At 32.4% G+C, this 24,718-nt stretch overlaps 2 protein-coding genes across 3 annotated transcripts in view; both read right to left on the minus strand.

The window, feature by feature from the left end:
- The window catches only part of LOC136973927 (E3 ubiquitin-protein ligase SHPRH), a 64,643-nt gene extending 56,799 nt beyond the window's left edge, over window positions 1-7,844 (minus strand). For both annotated transcript variants that reach the window (XR_010880572.1, XM_067268697.1), the window contains exons 1-2: window positions 7,413-7,844; window positions 673-935 (exon numbers count right to left, since the gene is read on the minus strand). Coding sequence is in view for 1 of the 2 variants with exons in the window: in XM_067268697.1 (XP_067124798.1) it covers window positions 673-935; window positions 7,413-7,617 (468 nt within the window). In the remaining variant the exon portion in view is untranslated. The remainder of the gene's footprint in view (window positions 1-672; window positions 936-7,412) is intronic.
- A 4,845-nt stretch (window positions 7,845-12,689) lies between these two features.
- The window catches only part of Sesn (Sestrin), a 66,734-nt gene continuing 54,705 nt past the window's right edge, over window positions 12,690-24,718 (minus strand). Inside the window, exons 4-10 of the mRNA XM_067268740.1 lie at window positions 19,037-19,207; window positions 18,780-18,962; window positions 18,013-18,219; window positions 16,550-16,813; window positions 16,340-16,449; window positions 14,108-14,333; window positions 12,690-14,014 (exon numbers count right to left, since the gene is read on the minus strand). Of these exons, the coding sequence (XP_067124841.1) occupies window positions 13,928-14,014; window positions 14,108-14,333; window positions 16,340-16,449; window positions 16,550-16,813; window positions 18,013-18,219; window positions 18,780-18,962; window positions 19,037-19,207 (1,248 nt within the window). The 3' untranslated portion in view covers window positions 12,690-13,927. The remainder of the gene's footprint in view (window positions 14,015-14,107; window positions 14,334-16,339; window positions 16,450-16,549; window positions 16,814-18,012; window positions 18,220-18,779; window positions 18,963-19,036; window positions 19,208-24,718) is intronic.

Raw genomic sequence — 24,718 nt, forward strand, 5'->3', positions numbered from 1 at the left:
AAAGAATAAACACATATCATCTTATTTCATCAGTGCTGTGGCAGAGAATGAAATACAAGCATAAGAAACACAGCAACTGTGATAAAAATATATAAATAAAACTTGAAATTAATAGAATATGTAAAAGTTCGTGTCACACCTTTCACCTTGTGATGGCACACCAGTTGCGGAATGATACAGATACACAATGGGGTAAGTTGTAGAAATAATAATTTAAAAAATCCAAGACAATGTATATTGAAATATTTGCATAATACAGGGAAAGAAGAGACTTTACAGAAATGTCGACTCCACTACTGTTAATTGTTCCAAAAGTTATGAATATATGAGATGATGTCCCTGTTTTTATGCTTAGTCTTCAAATTTTGTAATGTTTTAATACCTACTGTCTTTGACTTTTTAATAATTTTTAAAATTATTTCTGCAACCAAAACCTTAATACTTTCTTTGAGCGATTATATGAATAAACCTTTTTTTAAATAACTGGAATGTATTGTAGTTGGTAGGAAAGAAGTATAAAAGAAACTTGCCAGAAAGTTTCATTACTTCACAGAAAGATCAAAGAGATTCGTGGAGGACTATGGCCAAAAGGGGTTAAGAATAGCTAACCTAGTCTACCGATGACTTCAAATTGGATTTATTTCATATAAAAGAAATATAAATATTACTTACTTTTTTATCCTGTTCTTCATGAGATTCCCAATATAAAAAACACTTATCAGTATTTTCACTAACATATAAATATACAGTAGAAATGTTTTCAAAAGAATATTTGCAATTCTCGAAGGAGGTAGCAACAAATTCTCCCAACTTATATTGCATTCTGCTTCTTGTTAACTTATCCAAATTCACAGTGATATAAAAATCACATTCGTTTAAAAGACACTGAAGTTTCTCTTCAATAACGGGCTTCTTTCTTTTTGTCCACTTTTTAACTGAAAAATAAAGTATTTGTTGAATAATCTATAATGTGCTCATAGAAATTTTCATGCACTATCTTAATTACATACAAGTAAAATTTTAACAGATAGCCAGTTGTTTTCTTACATATTTGGCATGTAAAATTTAAAAGTATAGATTTAATATATGACACAAAAATAGGACTAAGATACAGGGTCTCCCAAAAAGAATACTACTATTTTAAATTACCGTAGTTATGTTACTTATTACCCGAGAAGTATGCGACATACACCAGTCGATGGAGTAAATTCCGAGTTTCATTTACCGTCTGCATTCAAATGCATTTTTGTCTGCTGCCACTAGGAAGTGCCGTAAACAAAAATGGCGATTCCGCAATGAGAAGGCATTTTGTGTTCTGAACTCTGCAATTCAGAATCAGTCATCATTGTGCAACTAGAATGTTTGCCTTACATGGTGGATCACATTGAAATTGTCTGCCAAACTCATGTTGCACAATGACAACTGATTCCGAGTTTGTGAATTGCAGAGCACAAAACACACTCTCTGTTGCATAGTCACCATTTTTGTTTATGGGCAATAGACAAAAAGATGTTTGAACACAGATGATAAATAAAACTCAGAAATTTACTCAAATAAATTGAAATTATAAAATTGTTAATACAGGGTGCTACCATTTTAAATTAATCTGCTAAACACATGTGAAGGGTCACTCATCATGTGAAAACACAAATCACCAAGAGGTGGTATGACATCATCTCTTGATTGTAGTATGTCAGGGAGCTGTAAATCTGTTGGCCACAAGGTGGTTACACTTTAACATAACGTGAAGTTCACTTTTAAAGACTAACAGCCTATTATGATAGCAGAAAACATCCATAATCTAATGTATTGTATCAGTCCATATCATTTGCTGTATGTATAGGTAAAGTATGTTCCATATCATGTTCATGTACTTTCATTTTTAAGACAGTTAATACCTAAAATAATTTTACAAATATTTTAAGCATTAGAATGCAAGTCATATTTATTAATTAAAAGAATGCAACTCATCTCCTTACAGCTTCCCCCACACATTCTAACGGATTTAAGTCCATAAATCTTGCAGGCTATTGCAATAATTCCACTGGCAAGAAATCTTCCGTCCCAAGAAAGTCATTGTCTAGTGCAGCCTTATGTGTGCTGACATTATTGTCTGTGAAAATGAAATCTGTACTCAGAGTCTCAATGGGATTTCAAACCTTGTGTCTGTATCTTCTTGCAGTAATGTCACCCTTGCAATGTGGAGCTAAGTGCAGCCATTAAAGCATAATTCCAATCCAGATTATGATACCAGAACCTCGAAACATGTTTGTGGGACTTTATTGGGTTCCCTGCTCTCTCCACGTGCTAATTAGGGTTTCTCATTTCCCGATCTTTTGCTTGTCCCGGAATCCTGGGATAAAATGAACTGTTTCCCGGGATCCTGGGACAAAATTAATTATTTTTAAGATATACAAAATATCATGAAATCAAATGATATAATTATTTTTCGTTTTTTAAAGTAATTTAATACCATCTGCATCCTCCAAAATCATATTAATAATGCTGTATAAGATATGTATTAAAAATTACCTTTGAATTACGTAGAAATTTTCACAAATAGAAAAAATTTATTAAAGTTTGCTGGAAACTGCATACAGCAACGACAAAAATGCCTTTGAATTAAGTTGAAAATTAAAAAAAAAAAGAACTTAGATCAAACTTCTAACTTAGAAGGTAATTTTTGATTTTTTAAATGAAATATAATACAAAATGTTGTAAATTTTTATAAGATTTTAAAAAGCAAAGATGGTCAATACTCCGATCACTCAATCTGATTCTTATTTTAGTAATGAAAAGTCTTGCTACCGAGAATGCCTTTACCGATTCAATTGATGTGATTGGAATCGTGTTTAATGCATTTAAGAGAAGACAAATATTATGTGTTTTCATCTGTATCCTGAAAGATTTCTAGTTTGTTTTCGAGATTGTAGTACTTCTTTTGTTCTCTAGTATCCTTGATTTGTCTACCTCGGCTGCATTAATAGAAAGATCATAGTCCAATAATTCGGCAGTTCGTTTGTCTTTAATAATCAGGTTATGAAGAAAAACTTCATACTTGCGGACTTCGTACTCGTTTGTATCCTTGCCCAATTTGCACAACTTGGCATTTTGCAGTTATTGAAGCTACTAAGCATGGTTAAAAATTAAGACAGCGTAAGCACACTTATTCCAGATATTACTGGTAAAGAATTTTGAGAGTTCTGCCACAAATAAGCTACGTATTGATTATTGACCATTTGTGACCTGCCATAACGAACAAAAGTTAAAAAAAAACTAATAAGTAGGTTTAAAATTAATAAATACAAATGTATTCTGACAGTTTATGAGTTTATGATACTTTCTATTTGCAAAATTTCCTCAACCTTAACATAAAATAAGAAAAAAGTGAATTTTTAAAAAATTTGCGGGATTTCCCGGGATCAGAAGAATTTCCCGGGTTAAAAAAAACGACTGGGATCCTGGAATCCCGTTTGAGAAACCCTAGTGCTAATCCAATGAGAATTATTGGACTACACTTGGACTCCTATCTATGTATTGTATGATAATGCTTATTTTTTGGACACAAGTGAATACAAATAAATTTAAAATTTGTTTTTAGGCAACTAATTTAATAAAAGATTGGTCTTCATCTAAGTTTATTATCTTAAAAACAAAACAAATTCAGCATTACAGTTCTATGTTCTGTGCTTTGCAAGAACAGATGTTATTTTAATCATTTAATTCATTATAACTTCCATAACCAATTGATCATAAGAACAGAACTAACTATGGTTTGACCAATTATAGCAACTCAGACAATTGTAAAATCAATTCAGTGCTTTTATACACACAAATAACTTGTGTGTATAAAAGCACACAAGTTATTTTTTTCAAGTTATTAGTTTCTGATCGAGATCAACAAAAAAGTCGAAACGATGACAAGGCTTTGTAAAAAAAAAAAACACTCTCGTTTAATTAAAATTAATATTTACGCATAATATAGTAATTTTAATTGTGACTGTTAATTAATTATTGATTGGAAATAAATTATTAATTGCTTTAATAAACACATTTCTCTTAGTAACAGAAAAGAATGGTATACATTTGAAAACTTCTGGAATATAACCCTGTGTTTTGCATTAGTCTTTTGTTTTGTATAGCATGGATTCACATAACATGGCACTTTTTTGAAATGTAACTACTGTGTTATATGAGGGAAATCTGTATAGTGTGGCAACTTTGTATAGAGCCTTATATGCAGAAAATCTAACAGAAATTATGAGAGTGATATAAAAATAAGTTTTTATATGCATTAATTAAACACACAGTAAAACTTGTGTAAACTGGAATTGCATGTTACAGAATACATTTTTGATTTGGCAGGTTTCCGTTCTGAGCAGTTTTTTCTAAACATAAAAAAAATCACTCAAATCCAAAGAACTTTCCATTTTGGTCACATTTTACTGTACTTTAGTTTTTATATTTTAGTATACAGTCTTCCAAAATGAATGCTATCATCTTAAATTACTGTAATTATGTTAATTATTATCCTGAGAAGTATGTGGTGTACAACAGTTGATAGAGTAGTCGTCAGAGTTTCATCTCCCATTCGCGTGTCTCATTGTCTACTACCTCTAGAAAGTGCCGTAAACAAAAATGGTGACTCTGCAATAGAGGTGTTTTGCATTCTGCAGTTTGCAAAGTCAGAATCATTCATCCTCTGCAGCATTAGAAATCTGTAGCAATGATAGAATTGTAAGTTGCTATGGGAAGAGTGACAATGCATATTCTGCAAGTGTACGAAGAATTTAAGTATTGGTTGAACATGTGCCATACGACACAAGGTGCATGTATTGAGAAACTGTAATTTATAAATGCAAAATATAGACAGTTTTCCAATGCATTAACATACACTACAACATTCTCGAATAAAAGTCAACATAATTACAATAATTTAGAATATGAGCATTCTTTTTTCAAAGACCTCGTATTATTTTTAAATTGAACATAAAAATACACATTAACAATACAAAACAGTTTATTTCAAAAAGACAAGAATTTTCACCTAATTTTTCTACATGACTGAAAACAACTTAAATAAAAATGAATATAAAGTGTTTGCCTTTCTAATAAAGTGTGTTTTGTATTATTGATTTGAATGTTCATTGTTCTTACTTTTTGCCTAGGCATATCTGCTAGTTATTTATATAAAATTTGTCTGAGATAATTCATCCAAAAGTAAAGTTGTGCTCTTCATGATAAAATTGGTAACAAGTGGGAGCAACCGTATTGTTGCACCGATGCATTACTGACTCTAAATGGTATGCTTAGTGTTGGCACTAGAAGCAATTTTTTTTAATTCTGAATGCTGTTCACGTAAACCAGTTCTTTTACTAAATGATCCATACCCGAACAGATGAGCTTAGCTTGTCTGTTTCAAAAATTTGTGAATCTGTCAGCATGTTTACATTTTAAAAAATCCACTTCTTCTTTGGGGACCTAGGATTAAATCTGGATGTGTCAAAAATCCCTGAAATTTTTTGGGAGTGGTCCATCTGCATATATCAGGCCCATCCCTCACCATCCAGCCACCCCCATTGTGGACTGGCCAAATCCATAATGAGCTTCTAAACAGAGACCCTCTTAGTGCCGACAGGAAGGAAAGCATTTAAAAACAAAAGCTAACCTCATCAAATATATTAAATGTAGTATACATTTATATATTAAAACCAATTCAAATTTTTAATTATTCAAACAATTAGAGCTGGATTATATTCAGGATGTCATAAAGCTAATTAATTAACCTTATGATATCTTGAATGTAATCTATTTTAATCATTTGAATAATCTTCGATGCAAATAGACAAAGATATTAAGGCCAAATGATCTGCCAGATTATATCAGGCTATAACATGGATGACTACTATTTAATAGTTAAAAATTAAATAATTTTGTCCAGAGGTAGGCATTAGGCACCATCTCCTTTCTTTCTTTCGGTTCATATGGAGTTTATTGCTATTCGCTTTTACTCTGAGAGACAGGTCACTAGGCGACCGAAGAGCTGGCCTTATAGAAGACGGCCGTACACGAGAGGGGGGATAGAATGCCTTCCGGGAAGACTTTGATGGGAAGCTGGCCCCTATTCAGGTGTCATCGGCAAGGAGGAAACCCAGAAAACTCCTAGCTGCCAGCCCATCCAAGCAGGGTGCAAACCCACGACTGAGCTCCAGTGTTTAGGGTCTGGTCTCCGCCGCTATGAGCAGAAACTGAGTCCACTCAGCCACTGGTGGGCGCAGGCACCATCTTGTGATAAATTTAATAATTATAAATTAATTAATAATTGATTTTTTAATTAGAAAGTTCTGGTAGAAACAGATTCTTAAATTTATCAAAAAATGGTGCCTAATGCTTATCTCTACACAAAATTATTTGATATTTAATTATTAAATAGTAGCCATATTATAGCCCAACATAATCTGACAAATCATGTGGCTTAACCAAAAATCAGATTAATGGATGTTTGTATTTGAAAATGGTATTGGTATTAAAACTAATACCAATACCTTTGTCAAATACAAACATCCGTTAACCCGATTTTTGATTATCTATGTATCCCACAACCAACCACCAGCATTGTTTGTTTGTTTGTTAAGTTATGGCAATGCAACACGTAGGCAATCTGCCTAGAAGTGCCTTCCAGGACGTCTTTTAAGAGAAACTGGCCTCTATTTAGACATTACAGACATGGAGAAAACCCAGAAAACTCCACGTGGCCAGCCCGTTGGAGCGAGGAGCAAACCCACGACCGAATTCCCAGTGTTACGGTACAAAGACCGCTTGGCCACTGGTGGGCCACCACCAGCATTCAGTGGTCTTATCGGTACAATTGCACCTCCAAATGAGACAGTCAGGACCTTATCAGAGCCATAGACCATCCCCACAGGAGCAAAAATATCAAAGAAATCACACCTCTACATGCAACCCTACATGAGATACAGCCTCCAAAATCAGATCGCACACAATCGCTCCATCAAGACTACTGCATTTAACTATTTAGCTCGGGCGACCATGCCTGCTTCAATCATTTGCACAGTACTCAACATTAGTTTTGGGAGACAAAAGGGCAAACCCCCAGAGGTGCAAGCAACAATAAGCACCATGCAAAGCATCAGTCGAGGCTCTCACCCATCTCGACCAAGGCAGAGTGGTACCAATTTTCGGAGACGAATATCTTGCAAAGGGTCACACTTACGGATACGGTTCCATTGACTTTTTTGCTCGTACGGGCCAAATTCCTCGAATGGTCACGTGTAAAGGTATGGTTCCTTTGACTTTTTTTGTTCCTATGAGTATGCTCTACAGCTCTGTTAAAGTCCCAAACGTATCAATCAGAGCTTGAATTGAGCCAAGAAAAAAAATAAGAAACGTACCTTTCTTGACGGGGGGTTGAAAATCATTGTTTTCATCTTCAATTTCTTCATCGTCGATGGTAATAATTTCACCGGATACGCTAGAATCTTGGCTGTTTCCATCGGTAGTATCCTCGCGACTGCTACATTCGCCTAAATTCCACGTTAAAGATTTCTGTGACTTATCGTCCTTCTTACTCGGTGCAGAAGTCTTTCTCCGGACCATTGTAAACAATAACAACTGACGTCTGGCAATGCGATCACTCTTGAATGGCCCGACGCATTAAATCCCGATTATATACGCTATTAATTACGTTCTTTGGTAGTTAAACGTCTAAGTAAGACGATTTACTTAGGTTAAATGGTAAAATTACCGTTAAATGCATCTTATGCGTTTTGTTTGTTTGGGTATCGTTAAAAGCCACTTTGCAACAGGTTGCCATCTGTTTTGCAGTGAGCGCACTCTGCTGGTGAAACTTGTATGGTTAAAAATCTTGAATTTTTTTTTTTTTTAATTAATGGAAAATACAATTATTATAGACAAAATTTGTGATAAATACTTTATAATTATTTTTTGTTTTATTATCGATAAAATTTATTTTTAATTACTTTCGTGTCCTATCTTTTGTCTTGTCTCGCGTCTTCTGGTTGGGCGAGAGCTACTACACTATGGCGTCTCCTAGTGTCCGATCTTTTGTCGTCTATTTTGTAATGCTCTCTGCAGAAAATATCTACGTTATTAAAAAAAATTAACCTGTTATTTTATAATATAAAATTTGAATTATTTGCATATATTATATTTTTCAAATATCATAAAATACATATACTATATGTTTACATAATTTTACTATTACTGTACTAAATAGCTAGAGATGACTAACGGGCCTGATGGCCGAGCGGTCAGGGTGGCAGCCTACCGCTCTACCGCTAAATTGAAATTTGATATATCTCAGGACGGGGTGAAGATAAAGAAACGAAATTTGGTACGATAGCTTGTTTATAATGGGCATTGATGCTATTAAGTTTTGGTTGTAAAAGGTTAAGGAAATGGAGAGATACAGGGTGGTCACGTGTCGTATCTCGCGAAGTGTCAGACTTAATGAAGATTTTCCTTGTTAGCATTTATAAAGTTTTATGAAACTCACCTGTAACCTCAAAATTAAGTACAGTATTTTGCTATTTTATAATAATTAAAATATATAAAATTTTTATAACAAAATCTCACAATAGATGGCGCCACATATAATTTTATATATTGTGATTAATAATTAAAAAGTGATTTTTTGAAATAAAATCTCATAACAGTCGGAAAAGTTACGCAACTCGTTGCTATAGTTTTTTATTTATAAGGTGGTATTTTAATTTCAAAGATTAAATACAAGATGCTGAGAATTTCATCCATTTTTTAGAATTTTATCTTCATCCATACAGCGAGAACTCTGTATCCATTTTCATAAATTTATAAAGTACAGTTCATCATGGCTTCACTGGGAATAAAATCGAAGCAGCAAATATTTTGCACCTCTAATTGAATTACTTGCAAATGTATACTGTATATAAGTATTTTTTCAAAGATGACTGTGAAACTACTTTAGCGCTATTTTGCTGATGTTTAATAGAAGACTATTCTTCAGATTATTTTTATGAACTCTTAATCGGTGACGCGTTATAGCTTCGTGGGCATTGATTCGTCATCGCGAGCAGGGTCGAACTTAATGATGATGATAATAGTTAGCAGTGTTTACAAATTTTGTTTTATCTATATATATAATCGAGACGAGTTAATAATAATAATAATCAGTGCAGAGCCCAAACGGTTAGGAGTTGAAAGTTGAAATTTGGTACACAGTTAGGATACGTCACGAGAACGCACACTAAGAAGGGATTTTTCGAAATACCTCCCCTCGGGGGAGAGGGACAGGATTAAGACTTAACACTTCCATCAACAATGGAAATGTTACGTAATAATAGAAGTGTTAAGAGAAAGCGACGTGCAAGACGCAGATGCAGTTTTTTTTCGTTTTTGCGGGAAATCGAACATATTTTTAGACCCATCTAAAAATTCTGTAATTAGTCTGGAAACAGGTGGCGGCCCAATTCTTGCATTCTGTGAAAACGGGCAAGGTTGACTGTAACGTAATAATCTTCATTTTCGCTAAAACGGTTAGGAGTTGAAAGTTGAAATTTGATACACAGTTAGGGTACCAAATTTAAGTACCAAAGTGTAAGTAACAATGGAAGTGTCAACAATGGAAGTGTTAAGTAACAGTTGAGAACAAAAGTAAGCGACGTGCAAGATTTACGGGCTCTGGAAAGAAAGAGAAAGAGTAATATTTTAGAAACACATTCGATTTTCAAATTTAAAGATTAGTTCGGTTTTTCTCGACTTTTCTTCTTTAGAACATTCGATGAAAATCGAACGATATAATCAGAACACGTCGTGAAAATCGAACAATATTAGAACATTCGATTTTCAAATTCGACCTTTCTTTAGAAATATTTAGTTTGTTAATGAAATTACTCTTTTTCTTCTGTGACTATAACGTAATAATCTTAATCTTCGCTACCGTTACTTTTGCCCGAGCAACGCCGGGCCTACCTGCTAGTATATATATAACGTTCGTCTCTGCCCTCAAAATCAAAATTTTTTGTAACTTTATGAGAAGTCTTTTAAACGAAATCAACAGATGGCGCAACAGACAATTTTAACTTTTGCCGGGAAAGTTACGCAACTCGTTTCTAAGTCTTTCCAGGTGCTCTCCCACACACGAGTCGCAACATACTCCACATCCCCAGTACACGATACTAAATGTTTGCCATTTAAAAAGTTATGGAACAAATGATAAATGCATCATCTTCAAATTTGACAATTGGAAATCATTGCTGTCTTTTCTTAACAATTCATTTAACTTAATTTGCCATGTTGGCACAGAATTTTACTTTCCCGGCTGTTATATGTAACAGAGGGAAAATATGGCGATCATTCAAAAAAATGACCCCTCCCCAAGATTTTCACATTTTTGGACTTAGGACACTTTGAAGCGTCGAGAAATGCAAAACGAACAAAAGAAAAATTCAGAGGTAATTTCAGTATGTATGAAGAGCGGCCGGATGGCCGAGTGGTCAAGGTGGCAGCTTACCGCTCTGGGGGACCCGGGATCGAATCCGAACGGGTCGAATAATCCCCAGGAATTTTTCGGGGGGTGGTCCGTTCGGATATGTCGGGCCCCGTCCCTCACCACCCGGTCACCCCATTGTGGGCCTGGCCGAACCCATAATGGGCCTACTAAAAAAGGAGGTCCTCTTAGTGCCCACAGGGCGGAAAGAGTTAAAAAAAGAAAAGTATGTATGAATGTTAGGGGGGACACTATTTTGTTCACCCTCTTTGAAGCTTAACTCGTTTTTTTTTTTATCGAAAATTTCTGAAATTTTGCAGGGAGGTTTGTTTATTAGAAGGATCGATGCTATTAAATTTTGGGAGTAATAGTTCCACAGGAAGGGTCACTCACCGATTCCTTCCAGTTCTGGCCGACAGGAAGAAGTACACGTACACTGTACTTCACTCTGTTTTACTGACTCAAATAATGACAGGACACTGAAACCTTAAGACCTACCTACCTTGCACAATTCTTGAAAAAAAGGTGAGGGGTACTGCCCCTACCCTCTTAGGGAGAAAGAAGAGACAGTCATCACATCACTTTCTACTGCCCTAATTACTTCCAGGAAAGAAAACATCTCATCAATGTGGTGTGTAAGGAGAACATTGTCTGGCCGTGTACTCCGGACATGTTGTTAATCAGCAACAAAAACATTTTCATGGCTTTCAAGAACTTTATCCTCAATATTAAAATACTCAGCTTGTGTAGCCACTCTTGGGTGGACATTGACTTTCTTCGGTTCCACGCGTATCAGTACTGGGTTCTGTGTCATTTAGCCGCTGTGTTTTGTCAGTTTCCTTTATATTGGCTCCTATCGGGTTTAAAACTGTTTTGTACTTGTTCGGGATTTACCCTGGTTTTTATTTAGGAAATTACAATTGTTTCAGCTCACACTTCCAGGAGTATTTTGTAATCTTGTTCTATTTTTTCTATGTACACGCGGTGTTTATACTTTGTTATTGTATTATTGTGTCCGTGTTTATTCTGCCGGTACAGTGCATTGGGTGCTCTTTGGGTAACATTAGGTATACCCCTTTTGGTTGTGAACAGTTCCCAGCCTGGCATCATGGGTCTCTCCCACTCTTTTCTTCTCACCTGTCCTCCTCCCTTTCCTTAACCTTTATTCTCCCCATTTATCCTTGGCTATACCTGTAGGTAAGGCCTTCTCTATTAAATTTTGGTGATTAAAGATCGAGGGGGGTGGTGAGAAATAATGGGGGTCGTGCGTAGCGCCAGTAGGTTCGGACTTAATTACAATTTTAATCGTTATTAGCATTTACAACGTTTTATAAGACCCATCCCCACATTCAAAATTAAGCTTTCTGCCATTTTATAATATATTTTATTAACCTTTTCATAACAGATGGCGTCACCAAAATTTTAAATGTCGCCGGGAAAGCTGAGCAACTCGTAGGGGGTTTATTTTAGTATGCTACAATTGTGAAGATTCTAGTAATTTTTTTTTTTTGCCTTTTCGTAATGTCTAACAAAAGAGTGAAGGAATATTGCTGAATCCAATAGAGCAATTTATATACTTTGTGTATATACAAAAACATTTTTAAGTATATAAATAGTTTATAGATCCTGAGACAATTCATAAATTGTAATTCTAAATGCAAGAGACAAGTTTGTAACTACTGTTAATGTCTGATTTATTTAGTTGTTTGAAAACTAAATGCTAAGATACAAATTGTATATTTTAAACTATCAAAGTTATGATCATAGAAGTATAAATGTCTACATCGTGTGTTTTCTGTGTGTCAGAAGTTATTCCACTGTGTAAAATTTTCACCTCATAAAATATGAGAATGCTATGTTTCCAGTGTAAATTAATTAGCATAATCAGCAATTTAGTAATTTTGTGAAATACCAATTTTCAGTATTGAACTCAAGCTTGATTAGAAGATTATAAAGGGGGTGAACATCCGATCATCATAAAGTACAGACGAAGATCATTTATAGTATGTTTGAATGCAAACTTCCAGACCATAATCTCCTCCATAGTCAACTCACCATGGTAAGTTCCATAATAATTTCAGTTTCTAGGCCAAGAATTTGAAAACTACAAGAATATGTTATAGCTTTTTATTGTGTATATCAGAAATAATTGATACTAGTCAAAAACAAAAACAGTACACTGTTATACATCAGAACAGGTTGTACATTTTTTTTTATTTTATCTGATCTATGTAAAAATGATTCAATACAAAAAATTAATGAAAAAATAAGCTCAAACAAACAGATCTTTACCGAGTGGGATGGGCAGTGAAACGAAACAATATTTTACTGGGTGGAATACAAACAATAAAAAGATAGATCACAGAATGGGACTAGAATGGAAACTACTCGAAGTTTGCAGTAAACGATAGGTAATCGCAACCATTTTAATAATGCGGTTCCTACCGAATAATAATACTTTGGCTGCTTTTACATATAAAGTGACTTTCGGAGATACACATGTATAACATGTCGATGCTTAAACTTTACACAACGACGAGTTTCTGATCGGCAAGTCCACGACCCAGTTAAGTGGAAACCTACAAGAAATTTATTACTGTAGAAATCGAACCGACAAATGGATTGACTGTTTGGTAATGGAATGCCCACCAGAACACTCGACTAATGTATATTATAGAGTATAAATTTTTTTTTATCTATATTAGGTAACGATGATCCTTTCGTAAAGGAGCATCCTGCTACCGTACGAGGATGGGGAATGATTTCGTAAAGCAATTGCCAACCATACTTTAGTCGCATATACTACCATATTACCACTTCCTTATTAAATGTACTAAACCCCACTCTACAATACAGTACAAAAAATGACAAATTACAAAACATTACATTTTATCATTTTTGAAATTGTAAATTCTGACAAATTTCAAATGGTTCGATCTATACGCATATAATAACCAAAAAGCAAAAAATATACAGATATATATATAATGTATATAAAATTTTTTAAAGTTATTGCTTAAAAGATTTTTTTATCTTTTTTTTCCTGTTACAAATCATGTTTCGCTAATTAAAAAAAAAAAAAAAAAGAGATAAATACACAGGTTTGAAAGAAAAAAAAAAGACAAAAAGCTACTGCAAACTGAATTGCTAATACGATTTTCTTCTATACAATGACGACCAAAGGAAAAACGTACGACTTTAAACAGATCTTACGTTTTAAAAAACCGAGTGTCTACTTACAACTTTCCAATATGCAAACTAGATTGGACGCGACATATACTACAAAGTGGCCACTCAACCAATTTTTCAACAGAACCTGGTAAATCAGCCCCTTCTCTTAGCTGGTCCTATTAGCAGTAATGATAGTAAATAATCGGAGCCAAAGTAATGACTATGATGGAATGGTGGCACATCCCAGGATCATGTCATATAATGGGTAATGGCACGAAGCGCGTATAGTAATTCCGCTTGCATTCGAGCTTCCAACATCATTAAATTAACGTGAACCTGAATATTAGAAAAAGAAAATGAATATAGCCATTGCTCAGCACTGTTTATCAAGGCTTCACATTTATAAGTACCCTTAGTAATGACAATTACCTTTTCTGAATGTTTAAATCCCTTCATGACACTGTCATACTGAGATTTAGTTGTTCTGTTTGGATAACAACAAACAGTCTTAATGAATGTTTTCAAATTTCGCTCTAAAAGTTCGTTAACTTCTCTATAATCGTAGTCGTCGTGTCTGATTCCGTAGATGCATTGGATATAGTTCCATATGGCACGTCTGAACATGGATGTGTCGACATTATTTTTTACTCCCATTCTGAAAATTAAAACAATTGTATTAATACTCTAAATGTAATACTTTGAGAAATTTAAATTACATTATTTGTGTTGAACTTTAATTTATCACGGATAAAAAAAAATTTTATTTAATTTATAATCATCAGCATTGAAATACTTTTCAGTTTATAATACAGAAAATTTATAGAAATTAAGTGACGAAAAAAATTATAATCATTATTTTATTAAATTTATTATCTACCTTAGTTCTATTGATAATTTCACATCTACATATTGATAAGAATTAAACACTTTCTTATGGATTTTCTCTATTCAAGACAATACAAAATTTTAAGTAGTTTTTTGAACCAACAGTTCTCAACATGAGCCGTGCAGCCCCGGGGCCTCTTGTCTCGTGGCGGATCAAAATAGAGAGAAGCCACAAAGGGAAATGAGTGTACGGTTTGATTTTTTTGACAGATGATAGTGATGATAAGATCTAGTGGTGGTCACTACAACCTAAGAATTTACATTGCTTAAAAGTTTTTATGCTAAGTCTTATGTCTAGTGTATTGTATACATAAATATCTACACACAAATCTTTTATGATAATCTCAAATTCAGTACTATCTGAAAATGAGATCATTGTCCACGTAAAACCTGCTTTTTATATACTACTCTTCAATCCAGCCCTAGTCAATGGAGTATACATTGTGTTCATCAGTAGCAGTCAAGTGTGTTTGGAAAAGAAATATTTGTATTATTTTCAAATATGTGTTTTATCCTTGGAGTTTTTAATTTTTACAAGAAAATTTAAAATTTTATTTATCAACTTCTACTCTATCTCATTTCTTTGAACTTCTTTCTTTTTTGTTTTAAATTGTAAGTTTATTTCTAATATTTTTTTCATTTATGTACAGTACCAGGCCAGTGCAAGGCGTGCACCGCACGCAGGTGGCACATCCAGGGGGTGGCAAATTGGTATTGCTGGCAAGCTCAGCGTAGGTAGTCGTAGTTAAACAGGGGCGGCATAATCGGTATTGCACACGGGCGCTCAAACAGCTAGTGGCGCTGCTGTGCAGTACCTAATACTTATATATTTTTATTTATACAGGAACAATTTAGAAAACAGTTTTGATTTTTGTTTGCCTTTTTCAAAAATCCATCTGTAAATCACTAAGAAATCAAAATATTTCTATATCTACATTTGTTAGATATTAATGAGAGAGAGAATATATTTTAGGGGAATATATGTTAGTTCAACATGTTAACAGATGATAAAAATAAAGGGAGAAACTAAGAGTTGAGAAAAATTCAAAGGAAATCATGGCTTAAAAAAAAAAAAAAAAAAAAAATTGGTTGCTCTAAACAAAGATAGCACCAATTAGTGAAATGTTCTGATCAAATTAACCAATCATGGGCCTAGTCAGCTAATTTCAATAATACTAAAGTTTTGGCATCCAATGCCAATCTGAAGCTAATGACACGCATTCAAACATCAAACTGTAGGTGGGCATATAAGAGACTAGCATCTACTATATGTGTAGTATGATTTTGAATGTACTGTACATTGTAAATCTCCTATTGCCATTGCATCAGTATTATTGGTAATTGAGACTAGGCCCACCTGGAACATTTTCTTGTTTCCAATCTCTTTCCAAGATAAATTTGTTTTTTGATGAAAGCAAATGACCATTATTAGATCTTGTAACATTTAGCTGTTACTTTTTAATCTTTGTTTGGTTAACATCAAATTAGTTATATTTCATATGATTAATATAAGTGATGAAATTATAAAGCAAAATGATGAGAGTTCATGAAATTTATATAAAACTTTTCTGCTGCTAAACCTTCAAAACTTAGTAAAACAGACTAAGAAAATAGCATTCATTCAGTGTATTCTTAGATAAATTTCATTCTTCAAAATGCATACCGAATAATTTTATCATCTAGTTCTTAGTATTTGAAAATTGTCCTCCCTTATCCTACTTTAATCAATTGTCCGTAATTAAAAAAAAAACACAAACTAAACATTCATATACTTACGTATTGTAAGTAAGATTATATGCTTTTTTGAATTTCTCGTCTAGTAAGACTCCAACATCGTTATATAGTCTGTTAACTAAAGAATAACCGTGATCATCCCACGAGTAATCCTGAAAACAAATCATAGTACATAATTATAATTAAACATTCAACAATTAGATGCTTACAGAATCTATTCATTAAAAATAATTTGATCTTTGATATGTATACCTGTATTCTAAAAGTGGATATTTCTGAAACCTCTCCTCTTCTTGCAAAATCTTGATATGTAAAATCAGGATCGTCCATAAACCTTGTAAGATCTGTTGTAAGCGATGAGCAATAATCTACTCCAGCAGGTAGTTCGGCATTTTGACTCTCCACACGTTCAAAACACTTCATTCTTTCTTCTTTGTTTGGTTTTTGAGTCCGTTGTTCTAAGATATATCTCATCTTTTGCATGATTTCTTCGACACTACTTTCTTTTTCATAAGTCTAACGAAAATAAATATTACCCAACTTATATTGTAATTTCCTGTAATTGTGTGTTTAACCTACATATTTTAATTTTTTTGCAAAATTTTTAAAGAATTTTAATAAATAAACAGCAATTCAAGAACTACTTGTTAAAGAATTAAGACATATACTGTGTAACAGGAAACAGTATATTATTGTGTGTGAAATAAATAGTTGAGGCATATAAATTTCTAAAAACAGAAGCAATCTTAATTAAAATTGAAGAGAAAGTATTGCCCCAATTTTAGAAAAAAAGTTTGTATTTTTCTTTTTTTAATGTTTTAAAGGAATTTTTGGCAACCTAAAAGAAAAAGTCAGGCCATAATGGAATGTACAAGTTAATAAAAAGATGACTGAAAAGAATTTTAATTAATGTAAAAATACCATCCATCCAAATTTTACAAGAAAACACTGGCTAAATGGCTAAATATAAAGATAAACTCTTAAATTAGCCAATTTGTAAGAGAGTATATTGTATTTTATAATCACTTATATATAATTATTGAAGAGCATTTCCAGAAATGCCAGCATTTGTTAAGCTTATTTAACTAACTGAAATTAAAACAATGCATTCACAGATCTCAATTCCTTAACATAGTCTAGTATTATAGAAATTTTGAGAAAAACAAAAACATTCAACAGAATGCATTCAGTATATTCATCATTCGACGCGTACTTCATGAATCAGTAACTGTGAATCACAGAATGGGATTAGTCAGGAATAATGTTGCTTGTATTGATATTTTATGTCAACACATGCAGACTAATACTAACAATTTATTGCATACTTCTCTGCATAGAGAGATTCTAATCATTAAAATCTAAAGAAATGATAGTTCCAGTTTTGCAAGTTGCTACTTTTTCTTGACAGTCATACAATATTGAAAGAAACTGCGTAAGTAAACTAGTAATAAATTATTTCCCCCTAAGATTTAACACATTGGGGGTATAGATTTTATAATGTATCGGGATTAAAATTCATATATTTTAACTGTGTTCCACAAATATATGAATTTTAATGAAAATTAATGCTTTGGATATTGATAAAGAATATCAGCCTTTAAAAATAAGATTGCAAGAAAATATTTAAAATTAAACTAAAGAAAAAGAATTTTAGGAAGAGAGCAGTTCTACTTTGTTTTTGAATACAGCAAACCAATCAAGAGAGGACAACTTACGACATGCGAATTTTCACATCCATCAACTTCTATTGCACCGTTGTCGCTGATATTTATTGGCTGGAATGTATGACCTTCTTCTTGATCAATTTCGGCACTCACGCCTGATCCAAAGACAAAACTGCACAGGGAGTGGAAATGAGCTAATATAACTATGGCATGAACCACTTCAGATAATGACCAATTATCTTTTCCTTTGGTTAATTTCTGAAAAATTTTAAACTCATGTTAAATAGAATTAAAAAAAATAATATGGAAGTAAGTATTTGTAAGAAAATAAATTTGAATTAAATAAGACATCAAAATTGCAGTCTCTAAAATTTTCTATTAAAAATATTTAAGAACAGAATCATGTCGTAACTCAATTTTACATAACGAGATGAAATACTGAAATCATTTCTTACACACACAAAAACAAAGCCTTAATTATAGAAAGAAACAGTCTATTATCCTAAAACATCACTACGTAAACATAGACTAAAGGGCTGTCTTCTTGTATTAAATTTAATGATTTAAATTAATTAAGAGTAATCTGGAAGACTAGATCAAACTCGATTCCATCACTTCTGCTTATGATGAAGTTGTGTTTGCAATTACACTACTTTGACTTCTGTCTAATCCTGACTCCAAGACCAATTAATGAGAACCTTACTAGTCATTTACCATACCTATAGCCCAAATTTCATAATATTTATATAGTTCTAACTTAATCCAGCCTTATTATTTAATAATTTCAAAAAAACAACCCTATCTCAACTATTACTTACCTCTATGTGTGTTCTGTTGATGAGCCATGGTTGGTGAGCCAATATTTTATTTATTTCCGCTAAATCTTTAAGTTTCTGTGGTATATAGTCCAAACCTCGTAACCATCTTTCGTTTCCTTGCTGAAGGAGAAATTCTTGCTTTTGCAAATTAACTAAAGTGGTACAACGATGCCTTGCTGCAGCCTTAAAACAAATCATTGTTTAGATTAAACCAAAAAAATTTTTAAACCACTGGAAAAAAGTATAATTATACATACCATAATTGCAATATAATGCCTATAATCATATGGCAACGGGCCATCTCCTTTTAAAATAAAGTGTTGCGTTCTGAGAAATAATTCCAGATAATGCGGATGATGGCCTATAACTTGCGTAATGTGATCTAGTCTATTATTCTGAAGGAAAGCTTCGATGAACAACAGCTGTATCTGTAAAAAATAGTCCGAATTAAAATTTTTGAATTAAACAAAAATTATCTCGGCTTTTAAATTTAAACAAATGGTTCCTTTAACTGTAAAATGCTCTTTCAAAATGACCAGAAATAAAAGCATCATCCCGTGGCTCCAGGAGTCACCAGTTTGAATTTGAGCTGTAATCTTAACTTTGTATGGGTAACCCCACCCATAGAAAGTTAAGATTACTGCAAAGTTTATCTTTGCATTGTAATCTTCAGGAAGAAGCTATTGATGACATTGCAGTTTGTATGTGCAAGAGGTTATCCCTCTTGAGTATCATATTCCTGCCTGTAGAGTCGGTTTGACCCAGGGAGGCTGAGCCCGACTTTGCTACCCCCATTTATTGATGGTTTGACCCAGGTATGTTGACCCATCCCTTGCTACCCCACACTCTTAGCACAAGCATGACCAAACCCACCACAGGCAGTTAGTATGTATGTATGTATATATGTATATAAAACTTTTCTTAGAATTTTAAACTATTTTATTTAGGAATTATCTTTTTTGGCATGTCACCTTCATGATTTTTTTTACCTTAATTTAAAATAACTATACTAAAAAAAAAATTAATAAATTCACTTTCTAAATTAACACACTATCTAGATAGATCAGCATTTACCAAGGAAATACTTAGGAAAAAATCTAATTTTTGCTTGGTTCAAAGCAAATCAGTGTCAAAAATTACCGAAGCATCATGTCATCTATTCATAAAAACTATCTTTGGCGTACACAGAGGTCAAGTATCAATAATGTTAAATTACTTTTTAGATTTCATCAAGCTCTCTTAAGATTCTATAGGATAACAAGGGGGAAAAAGTGAACATTAATGTATATGGAATCAAAATACAGAAACATCAGAATAAATGTGAAAACAGGATAGTTAGCTGCATTCAAAAATCTTGCCTGTTCCATCATCTAATATTAATAATAAGCAATATTCCGTCGAGCTATATAACGGCTATAATAATACGGCAGCGGTTGGCTTTAGTAATATATTTTATTGGTTTTTCGTAGTGTTGTTTGTTAATAACAAGCAATCAATGTTTTAATATTTTATTCTCATCAGGGATGAAGGTCACACGAATGCAAGTAATGATGCATCATGCTACCTCTATATATACAATTTAACTAGGAAAAATAAGGGAACATTAAAGATTGTGGATGAATCTGCATGAAAATAAAGTTATATACCAAACAAAACTGTTCTGCAATCCTGGGATATGTTTTCTTAATTAATATGAAATTATTTCAGATGATCTGCAAAATCTGCCTACCTACAGACAAATTACTTCATACGAATCATTAACTTAGCGAAATCAAAACCAGATAATTCGGCGGATTGTCCGTATTTTAATAAGGAGAGGTGACATCATTAGCATATTAATTAACATTCAAAATCAGTTTTATATCTTGCAATAAGGAGAGAGAATGCTGATTTGCAAATATGGATGATGTTATAAGTATACTATGAAATGTGTGACAATTCAGGTCACACATTAAAACTTGTTAATATTGTGAAGAAAGATTACAGAAGAGTTTAGTTGACATTCTAATTTGATATGTAATTTATGAACTGGGAATCCTGTGGTAAGCTGCAAAATGATATTAGGAGCTATAGCGTCATCATGGTTACTGAATTTAGTGTCTTAGAATGCACAAATACAAATTTTCCTATAGTAACTAATGGTCCGTCAATTATTTCACGTAATACTAATACAATAGTGTTTGTATGCATGTGATGTTAGCTCTAGACCAGCATTTTCCAACTTTTTCTCATCCCAGACAGACAAAATTATGGATATTTTTCTGAAATCTTTTCACAGCTTGCGACGATACCTAACAAATATAAAGTGATGTAGTGCATAATGTGTTTACTTATTGCATTTTGCTGGTGACATCAAGTTGAAAGAATAATTAAATCATTTAAAGTCAGAAGGCAAGTGTGTAAATTATTACTACTTACTTAAATTTCTTTATTGCAATAAATTAGAAAAGTTTGAAGTGGCAATAAAAAGATAATTTAATAAACTTGATAAAAATTTAAGAAAAAAGAAAATTATAATACAATGCTCAGTCTTGCATATATAAATTCTTTCATTTATACATTTTCAAGTACATTAATTCATAATGACACCTGCATATAATGGCAATTTGAATGTAGCTATTATATTTTTGTTAACCGAAAGCCATCATAAATAAAAAGTTAGCCGGCGGCAAACTTTATCACAAAATTACATTTTAAACGTTGCACGTTTGGTCAGTTTAACCAGTTTGTTATATTGTATTTAATGTCTTAATCTTAAGCCGAGTAAATCTAATGTCAATGCTAGCCTACAGGCATAACAGAAATAAGCATTTTAAATTCTTTACAAAATAGTTTTTTTTAGATAATTTACCACAGTTCAACCTTATCAGTTATAATTTCCACAAATGGCAAGAAATAGTTTTGCTTGCATTGTCTTTTGTATGCAGTTTTAAAGCACAAATATGCAAAATGCTATTAATAATCTATAATTTTGATATATAAATATAAATAAATTTTTAAAATACTCTTATACAAGAACTTAAACATTTTCTATTCCTTAATTTTCTTCCAATTACAGAAGAAACTCAATTGCAAACAGATAATATAGCCATATTTATGCTTACACTAATAAACCAGAAACAGTTTGTTAAGCTAGATGAATTCAAATTTTAATGTAATTATGACTCTTACACTAAGATTTACGAGTAGAATTGTTGCATTCAAAATTATTAAAAAGAAACTGTCTACATTAATAAGAACTACTCATGTTCAAGAACCATAAAGTATTAATTTAACATTAACATACAGGATCTTCCAAAATGAATGCTACCATTTTAAATTATTGTAATTATGTTAAATATTATCTAAGAAGTATGCAGCATACACCAATCAATAGAGAAACTGTCCTAGTTTCATCTCACATATGCATTCCACATCTTTTTGTCTGCTCCCCCTAGGAAACACTGTATATGAAAATGACAACTCCACAACAGAGAGGGAGTCGTGTGTTTGGTAGCGTGCAAAGTCAGAACACACTTCATTGTGCAACACGAATGTTCTGCAGGAGCATTGGGAGAATGATGACAGATATGTTGTGGTATTTTGATCCATTTGTAGATAAGGTCATTTGCATTCACGAACTCAAAGCTCAATCAACTGATTATATATAAAGAAAATTTTAATTTCTGTTAAACATATGCCATTTTAATATACAGCAATGGCTTAAATCATTTTCTATTTTCAGTATGTATAATCTATACATACTGAGTTGTATGGGTGTATAATAAGTTAATTATTAATTCCTGACCTTGATTACATAATATTTAAAAAGTGATAAATGCCAAATGTGTTACGAAAGTCGCCGCAAATAAAAAAATTATGCAAATTCAAATAATTTTAATCGAATGTTCCTACTCTATCTGAAAATTATAACATTAGGGATGTTTTAAATTCCCTAAGAAATTCTTCAAAAAAAGACTATGTAAAATAAAAGTTTTTTTTTGATAATAACATGCAATTAACATACAAAAATTTTAACTTCAAATATGATTCTTGAAAGAAAAATTTCATTCTGAAAGACAGAACTAATTCGAAAATCTTATTTACATAAATTACAAAATTGCTAATTACATAAACTATTTTAACAATTTTGAAACTTTTGTTAGTTTAAGAAGGGGTTTATAATTTTCATATCCGAACATTCGGGTAATTACAATGTTTCACGCAATACTACTTTAACGGCACGCGTGTATGACGTAGCACGATAACACGAATCGGTATGGAATTATTAAAATTGTCAACTTGTGAAACACCTTGTTATTACAGAATATCAATCGATAGCATGTTATTATTAAATTTACAAAGAATTTTGCAAAATTTTTATGTAAACTTTAAAAAAAAAAAAAAAATGAACGTAATACCATGACATTCAGCTTTTATATTTTTTGATCTGTCATTAAAATGACACTTTTTTTTTTTGTCTGTCTGTCTGGTGAAAGGGTTTGTTAAGGAATCGATCTCAAGCAGTGGGCTCAAATCCTATTTTGGACTCATTCGAGTGTTTGAATTTTAATGGGAATTACTCGAAGAAGTGAGTCATGTGCGATGTTGTTCCATATCGACTTCAGCACGATGGCATAAAATACCTTAACTGAATCCACCAAGTGGAAATTGACAAACCATATAAAATTTGGATTTTGATCTGCAATCTGGCAAACAATAGTAATGATAAGTTACTATATAACACTTGCAGTGTTCAGATGGCAAATGGAGTAAGCATATGCAATCGGTTGCATGCGACGCTACACTATAACTTCATATTGCATATATAAATTCTATTATTTGATGGGATACACATTGAATTAATATAAATTTACAGATTTTGGATATTTATTTATTTTCTATCGGCTACTTTGAGAATAATTAAATCCTATTTAAACAATTATTCTTATATCTACTTTTAATGTGCGACACAATTACCATAAGATGCTTAACAACTGAAAAAAGTTAAAGTCAATTGATTTACAGATCTATAACATTCAGAATTGTTAATCTTCAGTATATTGTCAAGCAGATAAAGGACAATTAACAGTTATATCAACTCAAGCTGTTGATAAAATCTGGAAGTCTATCACACACGAAAAAAATCTCTACAAACATTTTAGATCAATACACCATTCAAATTTCTACAATAATGTCATTGAACTAGTTTTGAAAATTTTAATAAGAAATCAAAATTTTGAAATGATTTCAATGAATTATAGTTTAACTAATGGAAAGTTATGTCAGAGGAAGGAAGGAGCAAATTCTCCCGAATGTTTACATCCCGTATGCTTACAATTATTGACAGAGTGAAAATTTATCAAAGCTACGAATTTAAAATTCACCAAGTTAATTTTAAACTGCACTAAACAAACGGGAAATTACTCGAAACTTCAGTCTATATTTATTAACTTTATAAAAACGACGACAATGTAAACTCGATATATGCAATTTCCTATCGGAAAAATAAACCAGATTATATCACAAATGCGAACTCCAAATGCAGTCTCGAGAATAAAAATAATTATTAATAATACTAGATATTTAGCTTTGATTTAAACTGCATATTTTAAAAAAAAGCATGTGAGAACATGCTTTTATAGGAAGTCATGCTTTGTTCAGACAAGTTCAGACAAGAAGAAACATCAGTCTGATGTTCCTTTAAGTGAAATGATTTGTGCCACATACAGCACACTGTGAGGAAGTTTCATACATTGTTCCATGTGTAATAAATAGTATTTTTGTAGGATCGCTCGTTAAACTACATATCAACGCATCCAAACGACATGTGTCAGAAAATTCCTACAGTATAACATGTGCATTAATTCTGTGGTTCTATACTTTATATAAAACTAAATTACAATTATTTTTAAATCTAGTGACTCAAATTTAAAAGAATAGTTATAAAATATGGACTT

The sequence above is a fragment of the Centruroides vittatus genome, unplaced genomic scaffold, assembly GCF_030686945.1.
Source record: "Centruroides vittatus isolate TY-2023 unplaced genomic scaffold, ASM3068694v2 contig_1078, whole genome shotgun sequence".
Classification (NCBI taxonomy): domain Eukaryota; kingdom Metazoa; phylum Arthropoda; class Arachnida; order Scorpiones; family Buthidae; genus Centruroides; species Centruroides vittatus.